We start from the raw sequence: 25,560 nt of genomic DNA, 5'->3' as shown, positions 1-25,560 counted from the left end.
CAGCTAATTTATTTTCATGGTATTGTCAGAGGCGGATTTAGAGGGGGCCAGCGGCCCCTGGCTTCCCCTTTTTTGGAAGTAATTTGGTTGATTATATAGGGAATCACTGAAGCATGACTGGAGTGGGCCAGACCCCCTCTTAGGCAGTCAGTGGGCCCCAACTTATGAAAATTTCTGGATCTGCCACTGATTGTGTGATAAAGTGCTTATTAATGTACTGGAAACAAATAAGAAATATCTATTTAAAATCACTCAAACACCATACCAATTGTCTATTTAAACTTTAAAAAAAATACTTGTACTTCATTCAGCAATGATCTTTGTCATTTGTTTTTTCAACATTCTACTCCATTAATAACAAAAAAGTCTTTTTAGAAAATCATACAACCAAAATAACAAATGCAATTTATTAAGAAATGAGAGGCATTGACGACCAAGATGATAATTCTATGGATGCTGTAATGTATTATCATACATGTATGACACTACAATGTAGTATGGACATCAATTACAACTATTGCACAAGTATTGTAAGCACAGTTGGTCAAATGGTGTCTACTCTTGTTTCTTTATTTCTTCACTAGTATCTGAAAAGCAAAGTAAATTCTGTGGTTATAATCAGACTATACAACATTTTTGGTAATGGATATCATGAAGTGGCTAATTGTTATTACATGTACAATTGTTACAGAAATATTTATATTTTAAGAGTTTTACCCACAATCCTGTACCAAAATGTTCAGGGAATATTATTACAAGTTTATATGTTTGACAAAATGCTCAGAACTATACAACTATACTGGTAATCGTTACTAGTTTACAGGAAACAGACATATGAAAATTATACAAAGTTATTTTCCTATGTGAAACTTTACATTGAAAATCATAATCATTGTGTACAAATAATCTTTATTCTATACCAAGTATGGCTAATTTGACAGAGGTACAGAATGAGACTGTTATGAACTATAAATCATATACAAGCAGTGTATGTTCACTTTTAACACCTGATATAACCTGGGTTTTAAGAGGGTTGTATTGTGTTTGTAGTCCATACAATAACTCTTAAACAGAGAAACATTCCTTTTGTTTTTCAACACATCTATGTCATGCATTTGTTTCAATTTTTCTGTTTTTGTGAATTGTTTTTTTTTTACTCTCGCTTTCTGACGTTCCATTTAAAATATATACTGGTTGTAAAAAAATATTATATTTGATGGAGAATATCTATAAGTGTTAACTTACTTATCTTAATATAAAAAAATTTCAGGATATCAAGCACAACAAAAGGAGGCTATATTTAACTAAAATCTGGGTTTAATCCATTATTATATTTTACTAAACTAACATAACAATAATGTATGTAAGTTAAACAACAAGTGCCCATCCATGGAAGGATAAATATAACAGATGAAAAAAGTAGATTTTTCAACTATAGCTAATAAAGTTAAATTTATACTTAATCAATAATCAACTGATAGAAGCCAATTGAGAATTTCACTAACATTTTCATTGCAATTAACCCCACCCCACATTATAACTTTGGATCTCTAAGTGTCTTCCCTGGTCCCAATATGCATGCATGTATGTTTAAATGGAAAAGCCTTAAAACAATATGTTGTGTATGTGTTACCTGGTAGATTAATTTGACCTGTCACCATCATCAGGACTGTTGTTCTTTTTCTTCCAAGATGAAATACATGTTTTGTATGGCTGCAAAGCCTTTTGCTGAAATATAATTAGCTCAAGTTTAATAAAATGCAATTTGTGTGAGGCCAATGTCTACAAAACTATACATTTGTTTAGAAATTTTACTGAATAAAGTAATTTTGCAAAACTAAGAAACAAGTTCAAGTAGATATGCAAGGTTCAAAAACATTTAGTCTGACTTCATGTATCTGTATCGGAATAAAACCAAAGAAATTATTTTTCTTATTGGTAATTCATGTCGTACCGGTATAAGGGTGCCAAAAAAATATTCTTAAAAAAACCATTGGTACAATATATTCAAGATATATTTCATATGCTAAAAAAAAAAAAGTCAAAAAGTGATAAAACATATCATGCATATAGTGTATGACATTTAAAGTTAAGTTCACATATGTCCGAGGAACATGTCAGTAACTGCTAGTCCTTTGTAAATTTTTTCATCGTCATTTTGCTTAGTTTGGTTTGTTTCCTATTCTGACATAGGACTAAATATGACTTCTTTAAACTGAGATTTAATGTGCCTATTGTTTTTGTTTTTCTACAATGGCTAGCTGGATAGGTTGAGATCTTGCAAAACATGTTTAACCCCTACACATTTTTTCGCATGTCCAAAGTCAGGAGCCTCTGGCCTTTGTTAGTCTTGTATGATATTTAATTTTAGTTCATTTATATATTTCGGAGTCTAGTATAACATTCATTATCACCTTGACCCCATGTTACCAGGAGTAGTACACATTTTTGTTAAGGTGGCAGCTGAAGCATGCCTCTGTGTGCGTGATTTTCTCAGTGTTTTGTAGATCCATTGGTGGTCTTTGGCTGTTTTCTGCTCTTTGGTCAGGTTGTTGTCTCTTTGACACATTCCCCATTTCCATTCTCAATTTTTTATTAATAATAAAATTACCCAATGACAGTCAGTTATATGTGAGGCCTCTTCGTTCCCCTATATACATTTGTACTAGGTATGTATTCTCCAGCCATTCAATACAGATAACTGACCTGGAAAAGATATAATATGTCAGTATTTTACTATTTCAGATGCAACTCAATGCAGATACTTTATGCATAGATTACAATGTACATAGATTATAGATAGTTATAATATACTGTATTCTGTTGGTCATATTATTTATTTCATTCTCAATACTAATCAGCCTGTTATGGCAATCAACAATTGTTACGGTAAATCTGTATTTGTTTAATTGTTAGTTTCATTAAGTGCATTCTAAATTCTAAATGGCATAATCCATATACATGTATATAGCATGAGGATAAATTGTCTTATTGTAAGAAGAATTTCATATTCTCTTGCACCGTCCCTTGATGATCTTTGCTGGTTGGACACAGAATCTATAATCTTAAAAATATGCTTTTAAAATATATTCTAAATAATTTAGGAGTTTGACTCATCTGCATAAAGTACAAGAAGGGACTTCCCTTTAAGCATCAATTCTTGGTGCTTACTGCAGATTAGTCATATTAAATATCCTTGTGATTTGCAGTATAACTCAAGAGTCAAATATTTTGGTAGTTTTGGGTTTTTTTTATATTGAGATTTCAGCTGAGATTACTGTGTTGTCTCAGATTTCATTGATCGATGCATGAGGTAAAATAACTACTAACCTAATACAAACTGTCAAATATTTTATTTTTATGATACTAGTTGTCAGTGGCGGATCCAGAAATTTTCAAAGTGGGGGCCCACTGACTGACCTAAAAGGGGGCCCGCTCCAGTCACGCTTCAATGATTCCCTATATAAGCAACCAATTTTTTTTCTCAAAAAGGGGAGGCCAGGCCCCCCCCCCCTAAATCCGCCTCTGGTTGTTATGATTTTGCAAACTAATCCTTGGTTGCATAAAGGTGTACAAAAACAGTAGGTTGTAACAACCAAGGATAAGTTTGCACCCCCCCCCCCCCTTTTCTGAGTTATGTGTTAAAAAACTACCTTTTCCCTATCCTATTAAAAGAGACATTCGTAAACATGAACCTTGATAAGTTAATTGTCTAGTTTCCATGCTGTTTAAACGTTTCATTTTACACTGAACCTCACAACTCTGCTCAACTCTGGTCAACCACTGCCGCATGTTATCGTCCATATTCCTGAAGTTTTTCCTTCCGGGGACATGTAGTCAAGGTCATTACCTAATTTTAAAACGCCATCTATGAACGAAATCCAAGGACACAAAAATCCAGACGCTATATTCATAATGCGTCTGGGTGATCGAGACTAGTCATCCAGACGCTCTACTTTGAAAAATAAAGCGGCTGGATGATCGAGACTATGTAAACAGTAGCGAGATTCTACAGGAAATAACATTATTTGATGTGACCTTCAAGATACATTAATAGGCGATATGTTATCCATGTTCGTTTTGGAAAAAAAACAGGTATCTTATTTTTCCATCTATGTTTTGGATAAAGAAAGGCACGAGTATCCATTAAAAAACGCACGGAACAGTTAATTTTAACTGACAAATGTAAAACTTTTTAGTGATTAATGTACATTTGCCAATTGTTTTTTTTTTTTGGGGGGGGGGGGGGGGGGGGGAGTAAAGATGCTTTGTCAATTGTTTTATGTACTTTCAAAAGTAAATATATCTTTGAATGTAAATTATACGTCAAACTTTTCAAAATAAAGAGATTAACCTTGACCCTTCATTGTTCTTCCCTGTCACATTTAAATATATAGGTTGCACCAATGTCTTTGTGTAACAAATAACCTTTAAACTTTCACAAAAAAATCAAGTATATAAAATCTATTTAGTTTTGTTTTATGTGAAAACATATGAAGAGTAGCATAACAAAGATTCTTATCTTAGTATAAGTAACAGTAATTTAGTTATCTAAAACAAGAGGTAGAGCGTTTTAAAATTTTGAATTTTACTGTCCTGAAAAATCATTGTGTACGAGATTTGGTGTTGGAATTGATTGTTCGACCAAACAAAACACAATTGATTAATAAGAACAATACACAGGTCAGGAAAATAAGTTTCTCATAACTGCTTGTGTTTTAAATACGAGCAACGACACACTGATGCTTGCATATGACTAAACTTAAAATTTGTTTATTCGTTTCCCGTGCTTAAATTTTTTACTTGTTTTACCGTCATTTACACCACACATTTCTTTATGATATAGCTTTATTTTCACCCAAATTCAGTTGATTATATATTCGGTGTCATGGTTTGGTTCAGTAGCAGATGCAGATTTAGGCGGGGTAGGGGTTAGGCAGGGTGACTTGTCCCACTTTTTATGTGAAAAAAGGTTGGTCAGATAGGGAAAACTGAAGCATCTGTTATGCGGGAAAGAGGGCGAAAGCACAGACTAAGGCAGTTGCCTCCCCTTTCCCGTTGACGGGTTTATGTGTTGTTGGTTTCTGTTTTACATATCTGTTTTCTATATTAACTACAACAATTTGGGGGACTGTCGTTCGCGTTCTTTCGAGACCTCCTGGTGAATAAAACAAAGATGTCTATATATGTTTATTTCGAGTCCAACCATACAAGTAAATTAATGTTTGGTTCCTTAGGGTTTCCTATTTTAAACCCTAAGAACACGTGCTGGTTGGACTTGTTTTATTCACCAATCAAAATGACTTTTAGAATATTTATTTTTATAAGGACAGTTTCTATTGGTTAGATCTCTTTTTAACTAATTTACATTTTTACATTATTTGGGGTTACTATTTTTAATTACCTAATACTTTGTTTTTACGACCATTAGGGAAATCCGATTATTTAGTTAGAAAGAATTCTAGGTGAACAATAGGAAAGAATTAGATATATTTGCTAAAGGAAATACTTCTAAGAGTTTAAGCTGTCAAACCTTATTTATATCGCTAAGTGTCAAATAAGAAGAATTTCACATCTAATACTTATATATTAAAAGTTACATAACATTATACACTTTCTAATTATATTGTTTTATACAAAAAGCTTTATACAAGAATTAGTTATTTTCTACTATTACAAAGAAGATTCACTTAGTTTTATATGAAATATTAAAATTTATTTCTTTAAATATTTTACCTCATTTTACCTTCATTATATATCCCTGTTGTTCAAAGAAATTGCTCCGCAATTTTACAATTGAATTCATTTCTTTTAAAATTATTTAAATTTTAAAAACTTTTTTTTTTTAATATTCTCTTTACTGGATTTGACTATTTGACTTTGTGGCTTATGATAAGTTTATATTAGATGTTTTGGTTATAAAGTTGTTATGACCAAGATGACTTATTGCGGTTAAGATATTCTTATTCTTATTTTTCCTATTAATAAAACAATTTTATTCTTTAATATTTTACATTTTTCTATCTCTTCATCTTTATTGTAAGAGCGTTGGTGTTTTGTTTTATTATCATTATTATTATCGTTTCTCTACAACTTATATATGTGGTAAGCCCGCTTTTCTTGGTAGTCTGCTCGAACTCCAAATATACTAGACTAACTAGAGTCATTTCCTCTCTCTGGAGTATGCTCATTTTCCTGGGTACTTTGCTCCGACTCCAGAACTACCGCAAGTCATACCCTCATTTTCTTTTACACTTCTTTAGTCGGATTTGTTGTTTATTTTACAATGGATAGTTTTCTAAAACATTTGATTACAGTTAAGATTTTACACTATGGTTAATGATTTGCTTATGCTAGAATACATTATGTTCGCTATAATCAAGGTTTTACATGATGACTAGCTAGGTCAACACATTTAGCACTAAATTAGGTCTGATCCTGACATCTAATTCTTATGATTAAACTTACATTAAATTCTTACATACGGGAACCTTAAAACATATGTTTCTCAACACTTTATCGTAATCGCTATAGAACCATTAAAAACTTACACAATTAACCAACATTTTTTTCTTTTTTTACACATGCATTTCTCTTTAAATTTCTCTTTATTTATTTCTCTTTTTTTATTCCTTATAGGACATTGTGCCTTACATCGGCATTTTCTGCTTCTTTTTTTATTTTAAGTCTTTAAACGACCAACCTCTCCTTACAGATTTTATTTTTTTATGTACTTTTATCTTTTGAAGGTTAAAGTTTTAGGCATTATTTTACGATTCTCATATATGCATATAAACAAGGGTATTTCTTCCTACTCTTTTACGTTAAATGAATTTGAATCGCCTTAACGTTAACTTTTCAGATATTACATTTCAATGTTACTCTAAGTTACTTTTATGTATTTTCTATTCAGTAAACTATGAATATTTTACTACTCATCTCATATTTCTTTATTTTCCTTTACAACGTCATTATCATTTTAGTTTCTTATTTGCCACTCACAGTCTTCCAAATTAATTATTGTCGAGCCTGCAACTTTTGTTGCAGAAAGCTCGACATATAGGGATAGTGATCCGACGGCGGCGGCGTTAGCTCACTTCTTAAAAGCTTTATATTTTAGAAGGTGGAAGACCTGGATGCTCCATACTTTGTATATAGATGCTTCATGTTACGAAGTTTCCGTCAGTCACATGTCCAATGTCCTTGACCTCATTTTCATGGTTCAGTGACCACTTGAAGAAAAAGTTCAAATTTTTTGTAATGTTGAATTCTCTCTTATTATAAGTAATAGGATAACTATATTTGATATGTGCGTACCTTGCAAGGTCCTCTTGTCTGTCAGACAGTTTTCACTTGACCTCGACCTCATTTCATGGATCAATGAACAAGGTTAAGTTTTGGTGGTCAAGTCCATATCTCAGATACTATAAGCAATAGGGCTAGTATATTCGGTGTATGGAAGGACTGTAAGGTGTACATGTCCAACTGGCAGGTGTCATCTGACCTTGACCTCATTTTCATGGTTCAGTGGTTATAGTTAAATTTTTGTGTTTTGGTCTGTTTTTCTCATACCATATGCAATAAGTCTACTATATTTGTTGTATGGAATGATTATTAAGTGTACATGTCTAGCGTGCAGATGTCATGTGACCTTGACCTCATTTTCATGGTTCAGTGGTCAAAGTTAAGTTTTTGAGTTTTGGTCTTTTTATCTAATGCTTTATGCCATAGGTCAACTATATTTGGTGTATGGAATATTTATGATCTTTTTGTCAGTCGAGCAGGTTTTATTTAACTGTGACCTCATTTTCATGGTTCATTGCACAGTGTTAAGTTTTTGTGTTTTGGTCTATTTTTCTTAAACTATAAGTTATGTGTCAACTATATATGTTGTATAGATGCATTGTTAGCTGTACCTGTCTGCCTGGCATGGTTCATCTGACCTGGACCTCTTTTTCAAGGTTCATTGGTCTTTGTTTAGCTATCTTGGTTAATGTTAAGTTTATGTGACAGTTGTAATAAACCTTAGCTTTATACTTAGGACTATCAACAAAATATCAATGATTAGTATAGAAGGCGAGACATTTCAGCGTGTGCACTCTTGTTTTTCTTTATCAATACTTTTTTATATATTTTTGCACTTGAATATAAAGTAAGTCGTATTCCGTTTATCTCAATTTAGACATTGCTTTTCAAATTTAGCTTTAGCAATGACTCTATTTTCAATTTAACCTAATTTTTACATAGATTTTTTAAAAATTTTACTTCCTTTCTATCCTATATTTTATTTTTTTATTTTACTTACTCGCTGTTTAATCTATTTTAACTTTAACTTAAAACTTATTTGCTATTCGATTTATTTGTAATATTAACTTTAACTTACTTGCTATTTAAGAAACATATTCTTTTAACAATAGAACGTATATACAATATATACACAAAGAATGAAACAATATAGTTCATTTTAAATCCCACTGTTCAGAATCAATGTCCAAATTAAGCTCTGTAATGTTCCATATTTCTACGTTCTCCATTCTGCGTACTTCTATCTCCTTTCTCCGTTCTGCATGCCCCATTTCCATTCTGTTTCCTTTCTCCATTTTCCTTTATCGATTCTCCTGTCTCCGTTCTTTGTTCTCCTTTCTCCTTTTTAAATGCTCAATCTCTATTCTCCTGTCTCCTTTCTTCATTTTCCTTTATCGATTCTCCTTTCTCCGTAATTCTTTCTCCGTACTTCTTTCTGCGTTCTTTGTTCTCCTTACTCCTTTCTGCGTTCTTTGTTTTCCTTTCTCCTATAGAATATATATAACGTAATCCTTTTTCTTTTCGTATTTCAAGAACACTAGTCTTCGGGAAACTACTCGCTTTACGGGTACCGTGGATCTCTCCTCTTGCCTCGCCCATTTCTGTTATGCGGGAAAGAGGGGGAAAGCACAGACTAAGGCAGTTGCCTCCCCTTTCCCGTTGACAGGTTTATGTGTTGTTGGTTTCTGTTTTACATATCTGTTTTCTATATTAACTACAACAATTTGGGGGACTGTTGTTCGCGTTCTTTCGAGACCTCCTGGTGAATAAAACAAAGATGTCTATATATGGACCATAATTTGCTATTGGGCTCCGTTTCCTATAACTATAGAAAAGTGATAAAATGTGAATTACTGTAAGAAAAGTTGTAACTACATCTAAAGATGCCATTATTTTTATCAACATACAAGTGTATGCTACTCTTCCCTAGAAAAAAAATTGAAATGAACAAATTTCAAAGATTATACGACCGTATTTGTGTGTCGTTTCTCGCGTTACTTTTCGCGTCCAAAGTGCATAACGCTGACTAATTTATAGATAATCGTCACTGGCAAATTCGTAATTTTTGCTTTAAAATAACAAAGAACATCGACCAATAAGAATAGTGAGAAGAAAATGCTGAGAACTATAAGTATTTCTGTAGCAGGTGTAAGAACACTGTCGTTATTTTGGTTTCCCATTTCGTAACGCACATTTTAGATGGTTTAATCTGCTTTGTTGTAAAAGAATTCTTTGCAACAATATGCAAATACGAACTCTCGCGAGATGTTCAAACAGGTAAATCAGAGATGATTTACATTCTTGTTTTGTTCTTCGTAATAATTAAGTTAGAAAATGACGTTATCGTTATGCGTTACATTTCACACGAAACAGAAGTCCATTTATTTATTAAAATTGTTTTTGTCGTTAAGTTCTAATCATTTCCGGTCATACGTGAAACATGTGACTAACATGTGATCACGCCCTTACAGCCGGATATATGAAATACTAGGTCTAAACATTGTATTTGTTTCCAACGGGATGTAAGCAAACATAATCTGTAGGCTTGTTTCGTCTTGTTTAAAAAAGGAAAATACAATTTTTAAAGAGATTGCGCCGGGGGTCTATTATTTTTCCTATGTGCATAATGTTACATACGATCTTGTGTGAAAATAAATGCCCAATGACTTGACAAAATCGATTTCAGATTTGACCGACGTTTTAACACACTTCGTTTCCCAATAACGATGTAAAGGGTCCTTGGAAAATTCAATCGAAATTACGTCTACTATCATGGTGCCGATGTTCGTTGGATTGATTTAGCTTCAGCAGTAAATATTACTGGATATTTTAGGTGAATAAAGATAATTTAATAAAAAATACATGTTAATGTACCGTTACACTTGGAATGTACAAAGTTGGTATCTTTGTCACAATTTTTAATTAATTTTTTTTATTCATGTTCTGCAAACACTTATCAGAAACGCAATAAACTTGTCAAAGGAAAAGTAAACTTTTACCATGCATGACTTGAAAGGAAGTACTTTATTGATTTTAGCCCACTAAAGTAGGTTAAAATGTGGAAACCATGTAGATGGTGTACAGGTAACAAATATCACATGGTGCCTATTTTAAAGATGCTAATTCCAAGTTAAAAGTTGTTTTCTTTACTGGATTTAAAGAATTTTACATTACCAATGATTTGGAATAAATTGTATATAACTGGAATTTCAAAACCAAATATAAATACATTTTTTTGGCTAAAACATCAAGATACAACGATTATGGTATCCTGTATCAATGAAGAAAATACGGAAATTCCTGAATAAATTGTACTAATTGTTTTCAAAACAAGCACATATTTAGGAGTTTTATAATACTGTTACATTTAAGATGGATTTTAAGAAAAAGTATACTGTTCAGATCATTTTAAGCAGATTTTGCAATAAAATAAAACTAAAAAAATGCTTTCGGTTTCTTATGGTTTCCTGTCGCGTTTAAAAAAAACTTTAATTTAACATTGAAAAAAGATTTTAAATATTAACATGAAGCAAGTAACACTAGTAATGGTGTTCATTTATGTCTTTTGAAATATATTGTGCAAAATAAAGAAAATAAAGATTGGTTTCCTGTTTTGTTTCCTGTCACGTAAACGGTGAATCAAAATGTATTAATTTTTTCTCGAAAAACTCAATTGTTCCATTAATACTATTCTAACATCAACACAACCCACAGAATAAAAGTTAAAGTTTTAGAACTTATAAAAAAGGATACAAAAAGAAACCAATGGCCGAATACCAAATTATGGTCCATATGTTTATTTCGAGTCCAACCATACGAGTAAATTAATGTTTGGTTCCTTAGGGTTTCCTATTTTAAACCCTAAGAACACGTGCTGGTTGGACTTGTTTTATTCACCAATCAAAATGACTTTTAGAATATTTATTTTTATAAGGACAGTTTCTATTGGTTAGATCTCTTTTTAACTAATTTACATTTTTACATTATTTGGGGTTACTATTTTTAATTACCTAATACTTTGTTTTTACGACCATTAGGGAAATCCGATTATTTAGTTAGAAAGAATTCTAGGTGAACAATAGGAAAGAATTAGATATATTTGCTAAAGGAAATACTTCTAAGAGTTTAAGCTGTCAAACCTTATTTATATCGCTAAGTGTCAAATAAGAAGAATTTCACATCTAATACTTATATATTAAAAGTTAACATTATACACTTTCTAATTATATCGTTTTATACAAAAAACTTTATACAAGAATTAGTTATTTTCTACTATTACAAAGAAGATTCACTTAGTTTTATATGAAATATTAAAATTTATTTCTTTAAATATTTTACCTCATTTTACCTTCATTATACATGACTGGAGCAGGTCAACTCTTAGGCAGTCAGGAAAATAGAAACTCAATATGATTTGCTATCAAAAAAAAAAAAAAAAACTACAAAAAACTACAAAAATATCTTTTTTTCATTCAAATGAATGTTTTGTCTTTATTATTTAATTAAACGATGAACGATAATTGAAAATAGATATTTTTGACTTCGATTCAGTTTGTGATCTTGTTTACATTGGTAACATTAACATGATTAAGTAGTTCGGTCAACGTTGTCTATCGAAAAATAAATAACGTCAAGAGCAACTACCACTTCTCTCGACCAATTATATAAACCGTATTCCCTAATATTCGAATAATTTAAGAATTAAACTTGCTTACATCCATTTCATTTGAAAATTGTTGGATAGCATCTCAATGTCAACCACATCTCCTTATTTATATATCTTTTAATATTAAAAAAGACACAAATAATTTAGCAAAAAAAAGACGAACTTAAACAACATCTGACGTTGCTACTTAAATTTGGACAGAAATTGTTGTTTTGTTTATTAATATCATATTATTTGTGTTTTATTGTATAAGGTTAAGTAATAATACAATTTTAATTTTAGAATGATTTTGAGAAGCGGGCATTGCAGTAAAACTGAAGAACGATAGGAACTGTCCAATAGAAACCTTTCAATCTGATCATTCAGATTCAGCCAAAACAGAACTGTGAATCATGGATTTTTGTTTGGTTTAAACTTGGTTAACATTCCCTTTATGGGAATAGCCAAAAATATATTCTAAAAATGTCGAAGTCATTTAACCCTAAACAGTTAAAGATAACGGAGTTTGTGAAAATAACGAAAAACAAAGTCACTCGGAAAACAGACGATTCAGCATGACTTCCTTGGTCGTTTCACCTTCTAATACAGGTAAATTATTGATTTAATTTAAATGATATTTCCATTTAATTTGACTCTTTCCTGACAGACTACAAACAACGCCGGAAAAGTACATAGTCGATATCAACAGTAAACATTTTTTTGTGACATATAATTGGCCGTTTCAGAATCTACACACGAGAGCCGTGGTGTAAGGGTTAAGGCATCGGACTACTAACACCAAGGTCCCTGGTTCATCCCCGTTTCAGAGACAAAATTTTAGGGACTAAATTTTCGGCTCTCCCTTGACACCATTTGCAAGTATGTTTTTGAGAAACGATGATAGTCCGTTAGAAGAGGACAATAAATAGCTGTCCCGTGTTGAGAGAGCCATATCTCTTGCACGTAAAAGACACCCTTGTAGATTTAAAAAAAGAGTAGACCTAATGCTGATACAAGGCAGCACTCACACCCTCAAAATGGAAAGAGATTAATATAAGTTTCAATAATTTGTTTTACCAATCCACTATAAATGAATATGTTTAAACTAAAAGCGTACACCAAAACGTTGCAATTGGTTAAAAACGTTCTAAACAATGGACGTTATTTTCATTTTGGTGTACGAACAATGAGATTACCAATTGTTCTTTAGATTATGAAAAGGCGAATTGGTGATATGATAATTCAAAATTTTATGAATATAAAATAGCCGAGGTAACACTATATTTAGCTTTGTTGATACAGTTAGCTTTTATGTTTTTTCGTTTCAGGTAGCTTAGTTATCGTCTGTTATCTTTGGATTGTAAATAGCAGAGAACAATTGGTTTAAACCTTTAAATGTGCAAATTTGGAAAAAAAAAATGCCATTCATTTATAGACTTTTTATCTGAATGAAAAAAATTATATCTGTTTTAATCTATTTTTGCTACTGTTTTTATACAGAATATTGTCATTGTTGTCTATATAAAGGAATGTTATGTGACTCTCATACAAGTGAGGGGTTTAGCTGGCTATAAAACTATGTTTAATATGCCATTTTAAAGCATTTTTCGAGGTTTTGATTTTACCATTTGGTGGGGGAATTTCCTCTTTGAACTTTCTTTGTGGTTCGTTTTTATACGACCTCAAAATTTTGTTTTGCGTCGTATAATCCTATCATGTCGTCGTCTGCGTCGTCGTCCGAAGACGCAGTTAGTGTCCAGACAATAACTTTAGTTTAAGTGAATGGATCTCTATAATTTTTTACCAGAAGGTCCAATACCACTAAAGGAATGTTGGGATTGATTTTGGGGGGAGTTTAGGAATTAGGGACCACAAAAGAGATCAAAAAAGCATTTTTGTAGTTTTGAGACAAAAATAACTTGTGTTTAAGTGTATGAATCTCTCTGAAATGGACAAATAAGACAATTTAAAAGCAGTTTAAGGGAGGTAATTCAAATACATTTTAAATACTATGTTGTGTATGTATTTACCTCCCTTACACTACTTATAAATTATGTATAAAGAAATGTCATGTTTTGGACAATTTGGAAAACAAAAAGGGGAGAGGGTCAATAGGCAACAGCATATTGTATTGCACAAAAGCAAAAAAGGGGGTAAACATTTGATTTTTAGAGGTGGGTTTGTGGAGGTCAATTCGCAACAGCAAAGTGTATTGAACAAAAGCAAAAAAGGGGAAAATAACCTTTTTTTTTGGGGGGGGGGGGGGGATGGGGGAGGTTCAATTTACAACAGCATAGTGAATTGCACAAAAGCAAAACATATATAAATTAAAATCATATAACCAATTCCAAGTTCTTTGACTACAGTTATTCTGTGTCAGAAACCTATAATATGTGTCAAATATTTAATAACAATCCAAATTCAGACCTGTATCAAGCGCGAATATTTTGTTAATTTTTAGCTCACCTGGCCGAAAGGCCAAGTGAGCTTTTCTCATCACTTGGCGTGCGTCGTCGTCGTCCTGCGTTAACTTTTACAAAAATCTTCTCCTCTGAAACTACTGGGCCAAATTTAACCAAACTTGGCCATAATCATCATTGGGGTATCTAGTTTCAAAAATGTGTCCGGTGGCCCAGCCAACCAACCAAGATGGCCGCCATGGCTAAAAATAGAACATGGGGGTAAAGTGCAGATTTTGGCTTATAACTCAAAAACCAAAGCATTTAGAGGAAACCTGACATAATTAAATTGTTCATCAGGTCAAGATCTATCTGCCCTGAAATTTTCAGATGAATAGGACATTCCGTTGTTGGGTTGCTGCCCCTGAAATGGTAATTTTAAGGAAATTTTGCTGTTTTTGGTTATTATCTTGAATATTATTATAGATAGAGATAAACTGTAACAGCAATAATGTTCAGCAAAGTAAGATCTACAAATAAGTCAACATGACCAAAATGGTCAGTTGACCACTTTAGGAGTTATTGCCCTTTATAGTCAATTTTTAACCATTTTTCGTAAATCTTAGTAATCTTTTAGAAAAATCTTCTCCTCTGAAACAACAGGGCCAAATTTAACCAAACTTGGCCATATAAATCATCATTGGGGTATCTAGTTAAAAAAATGTGTCCGGTAACTCGGCCAACAAACCAAGATGGCCGCCATGGCTAAAAATAGAACATGGGGGTAAAATGCAGTTTTTGGCTTATAGCTCAAAAACCAAAGCATTAAGAGCAAATCTGACAGGAAGTAAAATTGTTGATCAGGTCACGATCTATCTGCCTTGGAATTTTCAGATGAATCGGTTAATCGGTTGTTAGGTTGCTGCCCCTGAATTGGTAATTTTAAGGAAATTTTGCTGGTTTTTTGTTATCTTGAATATTATTATAGATAGAGATAAACTGTAAACAGCAATAATGTACAGCAAAGTAAGAACTAAAAATAAGTCACTGTAACCAAAATAGTCAATTGACCCCCTAAGGAGTTATTGCCCTTCATAGTCAATTTTTAACAATTTTCTTAAAATTTGAAGATTTTCAATAACATTTTCCACAGAAAGTACTGTTATAGATAGAGATAATTGTAAGCAGCAAGAATGTTTAGTAAAGTAAGATCTACAAACACATCACCATCACCAAAACACAATTTTGTCATGAATCCATCTGTGTCCATTGTTTAATATTCCATAGACCCAGGTGAGCGACACAGGCTCTTTAGAGCCTCTAGTTGTTCCAACTGTTCAGGGTTGGTCCTCTGTGGTCGTATCTAGCTGTGCTTGACGAAGCAATTTATTTTGTATACTTGTTATTTTACTTGTGAACATAAACATGATAAATGTAAATCAGTACATATACAATGGATTGTGTGTAAACACATCAGAAATGGCTGACCTCATGTTATGCTAAAATACAAAAATCTCGACAAGACTACATGTTTAGAACTGTACAGTAATACACAGCCAGTCAGAATAATTCTTGCTTCTTCTTTTTGACATCGAAAAGATATGTTCTTACATGAAGCTGCTAAACTAATATTAAATATTTTACACAATAAATTAACGGAACATTTTTACCCTTTTTGCTCATCTTTTTACAGTTTGGTTGTCCTGACATTTTGTCAAAACATGATTGTTGTTCATATTCATGTTTGATTCTAGAGTCTTTTTCTAAATGATGTTATTCTTTTTCAGATCCAGGTAATTCATTGTCGAAAGAGGAGACACATTTTCTTCGATACTACCTACTTTGTTCGACAATAGCCACGAAATCTGTTGGATTGTATTTCACGAGAAAAGTTCCAGAATCGGATCTAGCATCGCACTTAAATCGTCATATTAAAGATTTAAAACTTAGTCATTGGAAATGTACACCTGATCAATTAGCTGTGCTGTTTCCAGGTAACACATATCAGATATAAACATATTTGATAGAACCTTCAGTTTTATGAACATAAATACCTTTACAAACAAATGAAATGATACCAACCAACTATTTCCTTTTGAAATACAAATAAACCAGTTTGACTGTGCTGAGTATTTTTGTTTTTAAAATAAATACCTAGGTATGACGCTCCTTAAGATGAAGCCAGATATAGATTTGCTTCCGATAAGAAAACAATAAGCTGAAAAAAACCCATTAAAGTAGCACTAGATACGACATATATAAAAATATAAATATGTATTTTTATTGTTTAAACATTAATGAAAGTGAAATAGTGAAATAATAATTTGATTTTAGCTGCCAGTATGTTTCAATTTTTTCAAAATAAGCTAAGAAACATTGATGATGAATTAGTCACTTGCAAGTGAATAAACCAACAGCATTGAATCCGTATTCATGTGAATTTCAATTTAAAATTAGCTAGAGATTGATAACGCATGAATTGTACGTGTTGGGTTAAGAAAAAGAATGTAAGCATTGAAAGTGAAACAAAGGTAAATAAATCATTTATATTTTACTTCACTTTCCGCAATATGGACAGTCTTAAATCGTAACAATTCAAAATTAGGTGCCTATGATTAACATATGTATCCAATCGAACTTGATGTAAAGGATACAATAGATAAAGTATAGTCCGCTTTTTATCTTGACCTACAACTAAACTTGACAACGATGGTTGGTAAAGAACAAACTTTACGACACAAGAAAATTATTTCAGCCTCTCAATTATGTGCATTTATCATTTATAAGTACATTCCTGTAAAATTTGCATATGGGTTATAACTCCCAGTTGATAGCGTTTTTCCAAAGTCGGGATTTTTTTTCATGATTTCCGTGATAGAAGTAGCTGCGAATAACTTTTGTGAGGGAGCTTTTGAATCAAGGGGTCCAAAAGATGGGCGAAAGGTACCAGAGGGACGGTCAAACTAAAAGATCGAAAATACTCTGACAACGCCGTGGATAAAAATGAAAAAGACAAACAGACAAATAATAGTACACAAGACACAACATAGAAAACTAAAGACTAAGCAACACAAACCCCTACAAAATTCTAGGGGTGATCCCCGGTACTTCGGAAGGGTAAGGAGATCCTGCTCCACATGTGGCACCCGTTGTGTTGCTCTAATGTGTAAGTTTCAAGAACCCTATTACAATTTGTTTGACATTTATAGAATGTCTGTTTCGACATATATATATATCGACAACGGGTATGTTTCAATTGTCGTAACCAGACTTCCGCCCTCTTTTTTTATATGAATTATTGCCGAATCAGACTTATCACCAATATTATTGTTACATAACCAACATGACAGGTGGCAACAACCCCGGTTTACAAGTTTTAATGGGGTAAGTGTCGAACTATGTCTCTTTTTGCTATAGCGTTGTCAGTTTGCCACCAACTAAATGGTTTGAATATATAGCTTTGGTATATTCTATGCCTCTTTCTTTCGATACACAGATATATTTTTCGTCCAATATCTTGGTATTTTTTTGTAATGTTTTTAAATTAAGTTCGATATTAACCATTAGATCATACATTTAAGAACATGAGTGGAAAATAGTGTAAAAAATAATTGAAAACAAGGCGTCCGAAGCACTTTTCTGGATTCACCTTCATCAGGAACGCTCAAAGCCGAAATTGAAATCCGAGGATATATAACATGTTTAAACATTCGATTTTCTAATAGTCACATATGTTACAAGTAAAGTTATCATTTCAGCTCAAACAGGTAATGTAAAGTCCAGCGAGTTCGATTTCTCTCTTCTTTACAAACTCATCAGGAACACTATAACCCCTCCGTCAACACCAACACGTGGCTGGGGTTCCTCTCCATTACCAGGAGACATCACAGAAGAAGACGACATAGAACGGATCAGACATAACAGAAACACATTGGCCCACAACACAAAATTAAAGTTAAACGATTCTGACTTCAAGAATTTGTGGACTGAATTATCCGAGGTATTATACATAACAATAAGACATTCTTTATTTGATTGACTCTCTTACTGTTCATGATGACTTCGTCCCCATGTATTGTAATGGAATATCAGTTTTACAGATGACATCTGATATGTTCCTTATGTCGTAACTACAATCCGTTCCCTTAGTTATGTGACCAACCGAATTATTGTATTTACCGAGTTTTGTTATAACATGAGCAACACGATGGGTGCCACATGTGGAGAAGGATCTGCTTACCTTTCCATGGAGCACATGAGATCACCCCCAGGTTTTGCTTTGGTTCGTGTTTCTTAGTCTTAAGGTTTTTTTTTGTCTTGTATACTAGTATGTGTCTGTCTGTCTTTTTCGTTTTTAGCCATGACGTTGTCAGCTTATTTTCGATCTATGACTTTGAATGACCCTCTGGTATCTTTCGTCGCTCTTGTAATGCCATATTCTCTACTTAAATACAAGGGAGAAACTTTACTCTTACATGTGGCTCAGCGGGGAGATACATGTGTACATAAAACAACTCAGTTATTGAAACCTTAAGACCAATGAATTTCAGCGTTTTGGCAACAGGCTATGATTAAACTCTTACAACGACTTGTAGTTTTTGTGTGCAGAAAGCTGGAGAAAACAACAGACAAGCGATAGAAAAACTGACAATCCTAGTCAATTAAGATTGGAGTCACACGGGCGGTGTTCAGACTCACGACCTCACTTTTGACTGTCTAGTGATCACAGTGGTAGAAGTATTTGGACCACTTGGCCACCGAGCCCCCCTCGTTGTTATATAAAAAGAAAGATGTCGCACATACTACATAATGATTAAATTTAAAAAAAAAAGACAATAACAGACTATTTAGTACAATGATTAGAATATAATAAAACATTACTTGGAGGATTGTAGAGCATATTGTTACCACCTAAAGATATTGTTGAAAATAGGGGTAATACTGTATCATCCACATTGCAATATGTTATTTATATAACATGTTATTATAATATTAAATATTCAATTTATCATCACAATTTACTGTGAATGTTTCGGCAATATGCATACTTCCTTAAATAACACTTTTGTATAGTTTTTGGTGGGGTTAGTCTTAAGTTTTCTATGTTGTGTCATGTATACTATTGTTTGTCTGTTTGTCTTTTTCATTTTTAGCCATGGCGTTGTCACTTTATTTTCGATCTATGAGTTTGACTGTCCCTCTGGTATCTTTCGTCCCTTTTTTGTACAAATGTATAACTGTTATTGCAAGATTATTATAAGCCAATACGTAGTTTTGTCATAAATTATACATCTATAAACGTAAAAAAATAAATAATCACATAATAAAATTTCAGACGTCCAACGCTTTTATTGAAACAGTTATGTATATCAAAATGTTCTCTTGCTTTGTTAGTTTGTTATGGATCTTTCTATTTTCAGGCTATTTCCAGATTAAGCTGTAGAGCACTAGATGAGGATGTCAGCAACCTTTCAAAGCGATACTTAGATAAACTATCAAACTCTGAAATATTAGACAATCTTAATAAGATAAAGGGTGAAATAGATATATTGCATCATGGTATGAATAAATTTGAAAGAAGAATCAGTACAATCGAGGATCAGCATATTCCGCCTAATGTCAGAAGTAATAATTATGTATTATTGTTCTTAAACATCAGAGTGTACCCATGAAAATATGTTCAAAGAACCAAGAAAAAATAATCTAGAATTACAATTGACATCGCGTGTATCTTTATTAACACACAATTTATACTTTAAACAACAGTATTGTATTCACTTAAATTCAAAAAAAATATTCATATCAATCTAGGAATGTTGCTTCAACAAAATATATGTTTAAGAAGGGTTATTACAACTTATTGATTAAGGATGTTCGCTACTCTGTTAAAGAATAACAAGCTTTTTAAAAGACTATTATGAATTGATAGTATATAATTAAAGAAACTAAAAAAGTAGAAAAAAAATAAAGGGTCCGTGTGCTCGTTTTCAAGATATAAGCCATTGAAAATTTGGCGGGAAATAATTCTCTCTAGAATTTTCATATATTTACCATGCCACCTTCTATGTTTCAAAAACTATGAAAACATAACAAGAATTTTATAAAATTTTGAAATATGGCTTTTTAAACTTTATGTATTAGAATTATGAAAAGGAAAGTAGGGGTTTGTGGGCAATTTTTTTTAATGACAATACATGGATAAAACCAGAGGATTCCGAAAATCTGGGAAAAAATCTAAACATGGAGGAGCAAACATCCTTAAATAACTTCCTTGGGTAGTAAAAAGAAAAATCACAAAAATACTGAACTCCTAGGAAAATTCAAAACGGAAAGTCCCTTATCAATTTAGTAAAATCAAAATTTAAAACACGTCAAACGAACGGACAACTCTTATATTCATGAATTCGTACATACATTTTCTTAAGTAGAAAATGATTGATTAAACTTGATTGTATAGCTAGCTCAACCTCTCACTTGTATGACAGTAGCATAAAATTATATTGACAACGATGTGTGAACAAAACAAACAAACATTATAGGTTAAAATGTCACAAAAAAGGGGTACAGCAGTCAACATTGAGTTATAATCTAAATCACTATAATACAAACAAATATGTAAGCAAACATTTACCATTGCACAATAACACAATGAAGGGATTCATAAGTACAGAACCATGTCAAACGTAACAACAACAAAAAAAAAACCCACAAAAAGGCATAAAGAAACATTCCCCATTTCCTTTCTCAATTTTATGTAGACAAAGCATATACGCAATGATGAAAGACAAACATACAAACATTATCATAGATCAATAACACAATGATGGAATGTATAAGTACAGAACCAGACTAGTAACTAGTAAAAGTAATATTTATAAAGACAAATAAAAGAATACTATAACATGTTATCAGGCGATAAACAACGTCAATACCCAGAATATATACTTCAAGATCATCGTGTATTATTTGTGTAGTTGATACAATTTATCAAATAAGTGTTCATAGTTAGTTATCGATCTTCCTTACTGGCATTTTTTAAATGAAACATTGCACTTAGGTATTTCAGTTTAAGAACAGTGTTTTTGCAAATCAATTAGGTATTTCAGTTTAAGAACAGTGTTTTTGCAAATCAATTATATATTTTACAGATTTTAAGTTTGTGGAAGAAGTTTTTGTTCATTGAACATGATGAATCTAGTACTATGATTTTTTAATATTTCATTTTCAGAAACACATTTAAAACTTCTCAATCTGTGGAAAAAAGATGATGAGTTATTTTATGATGAAACAAATGCGTACAAAGCTACCAAAAACATAGTGCAGTCTTCTTCTGTCGTTGGCCTAGTTGGTGGACCAGGGTGTGGTAAAACTGCTACGGCAAGACATATAGCACTGAAGTATGGTGAAAAGGAATGGGAAATAGTTCCAGCGTTTAAAGTTGAAGATATTTTACATTATGCAGATGTTGAACGTAAACAGATCTTTTTAATAGATGACATATTTGGAATATTTGCTGTAGATATGTCAATGTATAACAATGTAAATAACCTCAGAGAAGGTATAATAACTGCAATGAGTAAAGATTCAGTATTGTTATTTACATGTAGAAAGTCTGTCTTTAAGGAAGCGGTAAAGCTTAAATCATTTATATTAGAGAATGTGTTAGACCTTGAAAGTACGGACAACACATTGAGCAAAGAAGAAAAAGAAAAAATTCTTACAAATCATTGTAGCCACAAAGGCATAAGCAAACACATATATTGTAATATACCATTAGGGTCCTCAATCATAATGTTCCCATTGCTCTGCAAGATATTTTCTACAAAACACGGAATAGATTGCTCAGTGAAAAGATTTTTTTCGAATCCTTTTGAATGCCTTATCAACGAGCTGGACAAGTTAGAATCAAATTCTCCTCATCAATATTCAGCCCTAGTACTTTGTGTAATCAGTAACAATAAACTATCGATGAAGCAAATGCAAATTGATCATATTGATGGAAGGAAAAAAGATGCATTAAACACGTGTGGAGTTAATATAGGCACCTCAGATAAAGAGATAGAAAACGCACTTTCATATCTGGTGGGTACCTATCTCGTACAAAATGAAAGTAACTTCACTTTCATTCATGATATAATATATGAGATAGTTGCATATCATTATGGAAACAAAAATCCCTTAGTAATTTTAGAATATATGAACAGCAACTTTATATCTAATAAGGTCTCAATCCGTAGAGAAAACAATGTTGATTTGATTACTGATCTATCAATAGTGATAGGTGAAGATCATTATGAAAACATGGCTGAAAGACTGTATACAGATTTACTGTCTCTTGAATTATTTGATGTTTTTAAGAACCAATCGTTATCATATCTCCCTTTTCTTGAGGTTTTCTGGAAAATATTAAAAAATAAGCCGTACAAAGATTTATGCGCATTACTTTTTCTTCAGGTGAATGCACCAAACATTATGAGTAGATTTTACGATAAAGATGTAAAAATGCAAGACAAATATGAGGAGCAAAGAAGACAGAAATTACTACTGGACATTGTCTTTGGTATGAACGCGAATTGTTCATATCCTATTAGGGTCATAAGTTGGATAATCTATTATGGTCACACATGTCTTTTACAGAACCTTGTCAATTTAATTTTAGAACAAAACGATTCTACCGACATGATCTTTGGATCAGGTATCATAGAGCAGACAAGATTACTTACTCTTGGATGTTACAGTGGTAATCAAGATATGGTCAGACTGGCACTAAAACATGTCAATGCTGATTGTGTAAATAAAACGTCATTGAAGGAGTCTGTATTTGAATATGATTATGTTAAGATTTTCAGTGAGCATAGAACATATACACCACTTACTGCCGCTTGTGATTCAGGTCACGTGTCAGTTGTACAATGTCTTCTGACAAACAATGCAAATATAGATGCATGTGATGGTTATCATCGTTTCCCTCTGCTAATTGCATCAAAGAAAGGACATTTAGACATTGTGAAATATTTATTACAGAAAGGAGCCAATGTTCACAAGTATGATGATGATAACCAGTCCCCATTATACTGGGCATCGTACGGAGGACATTATGACGTTGTCAAATATCTTGGTGATAACGGAGCCAATGTTAACCAATGTGATTTAAAAGGCAAGTCACCATTATATTGGGCATCATATAAAGGTCATTGTGACGTTGTAAAATATCTACTACAGAAAGGCGCTAATGTTAACCAATGTGATGAAAATAGCATTTCTCCATTTTATCGAGCTTCAGAAGGAGGACATTATAACATTGTCAAACATCTAGTACTGAACGGAGCAATTGTTAACCAGTGTAATGGAAATAATAAGACCCCATTAAGTATAGCATCGGAACGAGGCCATTGTGACGTTGTCAATTATCTACTAGAGCAGGGGGCAAAGTGAATAGCTATAGCAATGCTAATAGGATCCCTTGTAATAAGCATCACCAAAAGAAGATCATGAACAAAACGGAGCTGATGTGATGAACGAATAAATCTCCGCCTAACGAGTCATTTTGATATAAATGTTATTAATATTTTCGTGCTTCTTACACAATATAAAGACATTTGAGAAAGGATAAAAAAAAGTCGACTAAGGCAAGATACTCAGCACAAAGATAGAAATTGTCTTGTCTTCTATATACGTATAACATTTGGAGCTTGCCGTTTATTTCTCATGTATCGTCATGACACTATTAAAAGAAATGGAAAAGTTTATTGTTAGTTAAACTCAGATAAAGTCCGATAATAAAGAGCTTATTTTTCTTCTTTGTCGGACTCGTACTTTTTTTTAAATTTAGTTAATTTATTTTGTTTTTGAGTTTGATGTGATGGCCATTTTCATTGAACTAGTACACATTTTGTTTAGGGGTTCCTTTATTTAAAAGAGTTACATCTTTAACCAATGCAAATTGTAGAGGACATTTCGTCATGCGTTAAAGTATTCCGTAGCCACCATTAGGCCAGCTCTGACATGCAATATTATTTGTTCTATAGATATAAAATTTTACAATCAGATGAAACATTAATGGTTTTTATACGCCCGTCTTTTAGATGGGACGTATTATGGTATACCGTTGTCCGTTCGTCCGTCCGTCGTCCACACTTCGGACAATAACTCAAAAACACTTTCACCAATTTCCATGAAACTTAAGTGAATTGTTTATATCTATTGACGTAAGCTCCCTTTCGTTTTTTTTTAATTTCAGATTTTAAGTTTTGGATTTATGGGACTTTATTCATAAAAAGGGGGGATTTTCAACACTTCGGACAATAACTCAAAAAGGCTTTCACCAATGTCCATGAAACTTTGGTGAATTGTTTATATCTGTTGATGTAACAAATAATATTTAATAAAATCTGATGAAAACATAAAATTTGTAAAATCGTTAGTTCAATTTAAAACATTAAATTTCTTGTAAAAAATAGGTTCCATGAATGTCATACGTTTGTACTATTATTGAATGGTTACAAGGATGAAAGCACATTAGCAGTCCCTGAGATACTAACTGTTCCCTGAGGCATATATCATTTTATGATAACATTTTTACTATCTAAGCTATGGATAAAAATCAAATACTGTTTTTGCATATAGGATGTTTTACTCTTGTTAAAATTGGTTGCAATTGAAATCACAAATGATACCTTAGCATTGCAGCTTTTTTTTTATAGAGCTCGGTTTCGGTGGAAGGGTTGAGCGCAATAAAAAATGTTATAAAACATAACTAGTCTACAATAGCACATAATAAGTGAACAAGTGACAACATGAAAAATCCTAACATGTGACTAAATATTCCTTAAATGTTAAAGGGTGTCATTTTATGAAAAATATAAGGAAATCAAGTCTACTAAACATTTATCAATATGATCATCTTGTGAATATTCTAAACAATAAAAAGGTAATAATCATTATTCACCATATTAAGCACCATTTGAACAACTTTTGCATACATCTTTGATTAATTTAGTATGGATTCCTTACTGTGTTCAACAGAATCTAACTTTGAGCAATATACCCCAAGAAAATTACCTTCTTTCAAACTACTATAAAATTTGGAAATCAGCCATAGAATTACTAAAACCCATAATCATATATCACTTTCCTTATATTGCATTGAAGACTTCTATGTTATATGCCAATGTTAATGATATTTGTTTTTATGCTTAATATTGCAAAGCT

The 25,560-nt window shown here is 32.2% G+C and overlaps 1 protein-coding gene across 2 annotated transcripts in view; it reads left to right on the top strand.

Moving 5' to 3' along the window:
• The window catches only part of LOC139495125 (uncharacterized), a 67,855-nt gene extending 43,704 nt beyond the window's left edge, over positions 1 to 24,151 (top strand). Inside the window, exons 1-6 of one of the 2 annotated variants that reach the window (XM_071283276.1) lie at positions 3,906 to 4,095; positions 12,254 to 12,559; positions 16,137 to 16,343; positions 18,108 to 18,349; positions 19,770 to 19,974; positions 21,578 to 24,151. In XM_071283276.1, the coding sequence (XP_071139377.1) occupies positions 12,526 to 12,559; positions 16,137 to 16,343; positions 18,108 to 18,349; positions 19,770 to 19,974; positions 21,578 to 23,784 (2,895 nt within the window). In that variant the 5' untranslated portion in view covers positions 3,906 to 4,095; positions 12,254 to 12,525 and the 3' untranslated portion in view covers positions 23,785 to 24,151. Of the gene's footprint in view, positions 1 to 3,905; positions 4,096 to 12,253; positions 12,560 to 16,136; positions 16,344 to 18,107; positions 18,350 to 19,769; positions 19,975 to 21,577 lie in introns of those variants that run through there. The other variant, XM_071283277.1, reaches the window with a different exon arrangement.
• Positions 24,152 to 25,560: the final 1,409 nt, after the last annotated feature.

This window comes from Mytilus edulis, chromosome 11, assembly GCF_963676685.1.
Source record: "Mytilus edulis chromosome 11, xbMytEdul2.2, whole genome shotgun sequence".
Lineage (NCBI taxonomy): Eukaryota > Metazoa > Mollusca > Bivalvia > Mytilida > Mytilidae > Mytilus > Mytilus edulis.
Note: the sequence above shows the minus strand (reverse complement) of the source record. Positions and strands in the feature narration are given on the sequence as shown.